The 6,000-nt window shown below is 37.9% G+C and overlaps 1 protein-coding gene across 2 annotated transcripts in view; it reads left to right on the plus strand.

Annotated features, from left to right (window-relative positions):
* The window catches only part of PEX1 (peroxisomal biogenesis factor 1), a 46,516-nt gene that overhangs the window by 14,016 nt on the left and 26,500 nt on the right, over window positions 1-6,000 (plus strand). For both annotated transcript variants that reach the window (XM_032253048.1, XM_032253049.1), the window contains exons 6-8: window positions 2,201-2,320; window positions 4,291-4,414; window positions 4,934-5,037. In XM_032253048.1, coding sequence (XP_032108939.1) covers window positions 2,201-2,320; window positions 4,291-4,414; window positions 4,934-5,037 — 348 coding nt within the window. The remainder of the gene's footprint in view (window positions 1-2,200; window positions 2,321-4,290; window positions 4,415-4,933; window positions 5,038-6,000) is intronic.

The raw sequence follows: 6,000 nt of genomic DNA on the forward strand, positions 1-6,000 counted from the left end.
TACTTCATAGTTACAAGGAGAGGAACCTGTTAGGAAAGGGAATAAAGAAAGGGAAGTTTGGTTCCTTTGTAGATTTTTTTTTTTTCTCCTATAGTTTTACCTATGACCTTTATTCAAATAACCTACAAAGCTTTAATCTCCTTGGCCTACATCATTTTCTTTTCTTTTCTTTTCTTTCTTTCTTTCTTTCTTTTTTTTTTTTTTTTTGGTCTTTCTGAGATAGAGTTTCGCTCTTGTTGCCCAAGCTGTAGTGCAGTGGCACAATCTCGGCTCACTGCAACCTCTGCCTCCGGGGTTCAATCAGCTCTCCTGCCTCAGCCTCCCAAGTAGCTGGGACTACAGGCATGCACCACCATGCCTGGCTAATTTTTTGTATTTTTAGTAGAAATGGAGTTTCACCACATTAGCCAAGATGGTCTTGAACTCCTGACCTGAGGTGAATCCACCGCGTTGGCCTCCCAAAGTTCTGGGCTTACAGGCATGAGCTACTGAGCCCAGCTGGCCTACATCATTTTCTGAAGCTCCAGACCATTTTATTTTTATCTTTTTTTTTTTTTTTTTGAGTCAGAGTCTTGCTTTGTTGCTCAGGCTGGACAGTAGTGGCACAATCTCCGTTCACTGCGACCTCCTCCTCCTGGGTTCAAGCAATTCTCCTTGAACTACAGGTGGGCACCACCACGCCTGGCTAATTTTTGTATTTTTAGCAGGGATGAGGTTTCACTATGTTGGCCAGGCTGCTCTCAAACTCCTGGTCTCAAGTGATCCATCCACCTCCGCCTCCCAAAGTGCTGGGATTACAGGCATGAGCCATTGTGCCTGGCCTCAGATCATTACTTTCTGCTTTAAACTGTTTGTTTAGGAGATCCCACTGTGCCCTCAAATTCCAAATGTTTAACCCTGAGCTTATTATGATTTAGCTGGTTCTGTCATTAGGAATATCCTTTTGTTTCCTTGAAATTGTATGGTGAGAACCGGGAGAAGAAGTGTTGATGGTAAAGTCCTGTGAACCATATTAAGATAGCAGTAAGGACTCTACCCTTCTACTCCACTGAAGGTTGGAGAGCCATGGACAGTGAGAAGTCACAGTAGTTGAAATCAGGTTCTCAAATGGACTTGGCTTGAGAGATCAAAATTGATCACTTGGTGATAAAACTAACAAATTCATATTAACTTGAGACTTTATTACCCTCTGAAGTATGGTGATTTTAAAAAAAAAAACAACAGGAAACTTGATTGTTAATTTCTCTTTAAGTCAGAATATGTACCTTAGAGTTTTTATGTATGTTTTTGTCTACCATTAATATGTCTGCACCTGCTGTTTAGAAGTTAATAGAGAGTAGTCGTCTTTATGTCTTTCAGTGCTTTCTTATATTTGGGAAGTTGAAAAAAAATTTTAACATCATTTTTGAGATAAAAATTAAAGTGTATAATTCAGTCATTTTTAGTATATTTATAATAGTTGTACAACCATCACCCCAATCTAAGTTTAGAACATATTCGTTAGGGGGTGGGAGAAATTTTACTCTTAGCTCTAAGTTTCTGTCTGTATTTAATCATTTAATCTGACAATTAACAGATTGTCTATGATTGGTTTTGGCCATTCCTGCTTCTTCATTTGTTCTCAGCTTTCGAAAATAAAGGCTGCTCAAAGATTAGAAATAGCCTTTAATCAGGATGTAAATGTACCATAGTTTAAAAGATGGGTTTGGTGGGTACAGTCAAATACATTCATTTAAAGCTCTAATTCTGAAGATTATGTAAAGAAAAGGAAAGAAATGTAAGGAGAATATTGAAATGTTCATGGTATAACAATATCTGAACATCCATCTGGTTACACTGTTGCTGTTTGAATGTTTGTGTCATCTCAAATTCCTATGTTGAAGTCCTAACTCCGGAGGTGATGGTATTAGGAGGTGTGGTCTTTGGGAAGTGATTAGTTCATGAGGGTAAAGCCCTCATGAATGAGATTAGTGCTCTTACAAAAGAGAACTGTGAAAAATAAGTTTCTGTCATTTATAAGCCACCCAGTTTAGGATATTTTGATATAGCAGCCTGCATGGACTCAGACAGTTATTATGATAGCTTCTGTTATTTCACCTAAATTTTTAGAAGGTAATTTATCAGTATTTATGCTGTGAAATATTTCTTAACCAAGCTTTGAACATATTTATATTTTTGGTTATTTATTTTTAAATTGCAGATTCCAGATGACCTGAGGAAGAGACTAAACATAGAAATGCATGCCGTAGTCAGGATAACTCCAGTGGAAATTACCCCTAAAATTCCAAGATCTCTAAAGTTACAACCTAGAGAGAATTTAGTGAGTTCAAATATATACATCAAAATTCTTTTACATGTTTTTTATTGTGTTAAAATATATATATGCCATGTTAGTCATTTTTAAGTATATAATTCAGAGGCATTAATTACATTCATAATATTGTACAACCATCACCACTATCTACTTCCAGAACTTTTCCATCACCCCAAACAGAAACTTGGTACCCATTAAACAATAACTCCCTGTCCCCACCCCTCCCCAGTTTCTGGTAATCACTAATGTATATTGTATGTCTATGAATTTACTTATTCTAGATATTTCCTATATAAGTGGAAGTATACGTTTGTCTTATGTATCTGACTTACTTCATTTAACGTAATGTTTTCAAAGCTCATCTGTGTTGTCACATGTATCAGAACATCATTCCTTTTCATGGCTGAATTCTATTGCATTGTATGTGTATACCACATTTGTTTATCCATTCATCTGTTGATGGACACTTAGGTTATTTCCACATTTTTGGCTACTGTGAATAATGCTGCAGTGAACATTGGTGTACAAGTATCTGTTTGAGTTCCTCTTTTCAGCTCCTCTGGGATATACTTAGGAATTATGTTTTAACTTTTTGAGAACCTGAGAAAACTTTAATAAACAATAACACAAATATGTATATTTGCCAATACAAATATAGACATTTTTGGCTTTTAAGATATGGATATTTTTGCCACATGGATGTTATTAAAAACCATTGTCCCATGTTGTTTGAGTGTTAATATTGTAGCCTAAAAGAGTGCTATACTGTTTGACTTTTCTACTCAGTTAATTCTGTGGAAACTGGTAGAGTCAGGAAATGAGATATAGAACTTAAAGATCTTTGTAGGTGGGGCTCAGTGGCTCACACCTGTAATCCTAGCACTTTGGGAAGCTGAGGTGGGAGGATTGCTTGAGGCCAAGAGTTTGAGAACAGCCTGGGCAACATAGCAAGACCCCATCTCTACAAAAAATGTAAAGAAGTTAAGGCAGGTGCGGTAGCTCATGCCTGTAATCCTAGCATTTTGGGAGGCCGAGGCAGGCAGATCACTTGAGGTCAGGAGTTGGAGACCAGCCTGGCCAACATGGTGAAACCCCATCTCTACTAAAAATACAAAAACTAGCTGGGTATGGTGGCTAATCCTGTAATCCCAGCTACTTGGGAGGCTGAGACAGGAGAATCCCTTGAACCCAGAAGGTGGAAGTTGCAGTGAGCCTAGATCTCGCCAGTGCACTCCATCCAACCTGGGCAGCAGAGTAAGACTCCATCTCAAAAAACAAACAACAACAACAAAAAAAAAAAAGAAAAAAAAAAAAAAAACAGGTATGGTACATGCCTTTAGTCCTAGCTACTCAGGAGGCTGACTGAGGTGAGAGGCTCTCTTAAGCCCAGGTGTTCAACACTGCAGTGAACTATGATTGTGCCACTGCACTCCAGCCCAGGCAATGTCTCAAAATCTTTTAAAATAGATTATTAGGCCAGACTAAAAATCCAAAATTTGCCAGCAACACCTGTAATTCCAGCAACTTGGGAGGCTGAGGCAGGAGAATCACTTGAACCCAGGAGGTAGAGGTTACAGTGAGTGGAGATTGCACCACTGCGCTCTAGCCTGGGCAACAGAGCAAGCCCCTGTCTCAAAGAGAAAAGAGAATTTGCTTTTCTGTCTCTATAGTAGAGGGAAGAAAGGGAGAATGGGGGTGGAATGATTATTGAGTGAGCCAAATCATGGTAGGTGTATCACTGGCCATAGAGAAAAGGGGCATTTAAAACTTTTCCATCTAACAGATGTTTCTTCAGGCTACACCGTACTCCTTGTACTAATTGTAATGTCAGATCCCACACCTGTGCCCATAGAATATGAATATCCTTCACTGGATTTTTTGGTAAAGCTCACACCTTATTAGGAAGATGAGATGTTAAAATAAGGGTGTTAAGTTCATATATGAGGATAATTCATTATTATTCCTTTCTCTGGCAGCCTAAAGACCTAAGTGAAGAAGACATAAAAACTGTATTTTATTCATGGCTACAGCAGTCTACTACCACCATGCTTCCTTTAGTAATATCAGAGGAAGAATTTATTAAGCTGGAAACTAAAGATGGTGAGTACATTTGTTATTTGACCTTTTTTCTATTTAAATAGCTGTACATTTTTAATTTTTCTTGCAACCTGTGACATGTGAACAGCGTGTGAATAGTGAAATATAATTACGATAATTAAACAGTAGATTTTACATATTGAAAAATGTCTTTGGCCAGGTGTGGTGGCTCACACCTGTAATCCTAGCACTTTGGGAGGCTGAGGTGGACAGAGCACCTGAGGACAGGAATTCGAGAGCAGTCTGCCAACACGGCGCAACCCCATCTGTACAAAAAATACAAAAATTAGCCAGGCATGGTAGTGTATGCCTGTAGTCCCAGCTACTTGGGAGGCTGAGGCAGAAGGATCACTTGAGCCTAGGAGGTCCATGTTCTTGTCACTGCACTCCAGCCTGGGCAACAGAGCAAGACCCTATTGAGGGGGAAAAAAAGCCTTACTTAAATAAATGTGACATTTAAAATCTTAAATTATTTCATCTCTGTTTCAATACTAACTGCATTTATTACTTTCTTTTTAATAGGGCTGAAGGAATTTTCTCTGAGTATAGTTCATTCTTGGAAAAAAGAAAAAGAAAAAAATATTTTTCTGTTGAGTCCCAATTTGCTGCAGAAGACTACAATACAAGTAATAGCATATTATTGAATATGTTATTATATAATATTTGTTACATATGATTGATAATACAGTGTGAATTTCCTTGTAACACCATGTATCATGAAGTATATTAAAAACCTGAATAAGAGTAAGGAATAACTTGATTTAAAATATTTTATTCTATAATCTCTTTATCTGTACAAATTATTGACCTATCCCAAACTTAAAAATGAATGTGTTAGCACAATTAAGTTTCAATAATACAGTTGATTGTGTTAACTGGTAAATAGACCATGATTTAAAATTCTTCTAGGATTGAAACAAATGAAAATGTAGTTTTAAGGGTTTAATTTTTAAAATTCCTATTTTTACATCCAGTTCTACTGCACAACCCATATTTTAACAGTTCTTAAATTCCCAACTCTTCAGAAATATTATCAGATCACTTTTCTTCCATAAGTTTTTTTTTAAAGGCAGTGTCTCACTTTTTCATCCAGGCTGGAATGCAGTGGCACGATCATGGCTCACTGCAGCCTCAACCTCCTGAGCTCAGGTGATTCTCCCACCTTGGCCTCCCAAGTACCTGGGACCACAGGCACACACCACAATGTCTGGCTAATTTTTGTATGTTTTGTAGAGACAGTGTTTCACCATGTTGCCCAGACTTGTCTTAAACTCCTGGGTTCAAGTGATTGTTCTGCTTTGGCCTCCTGAAGTGGTGAGATTACAAGTGTAAGCCTCTGAGCCCAGCTCTTCCAGAAGTATTTTAAGATTGTCTTTTTTTTTTTTTTTTTTTTTTTTTTTTGAGATGAAGTCTCTCTCTCTTGCCCAGGCAGGAGTGCAGTGGCACGATCTCGGCTCACTGCAACCTCCACTTCCCAGGTTCAAGTGATTCTCTTACCTCAGCTTCCCTAGTAGCTAGGATTCCAGGCATATGCTACCATATCCTGCTAATTTTTGTATTTTTAGTAGAGATGGGGTATCACCATGTTG

The sequence above is a fragment of the Sapajus apella genome, unplaced genomic scaffold, assembly GCF_009761245.1.
Source record: "Sapajus apella isolate SASKATOON/1434 unplaced genomic scaffold, GSC_monkey_1.0 scaffold81, whole genome shotgun sequence".
NCBI lineage: Eukaryota > Metazoa > Chordata > Mammalia > Primates > Cebidae > Sapajus > Sapajus apella.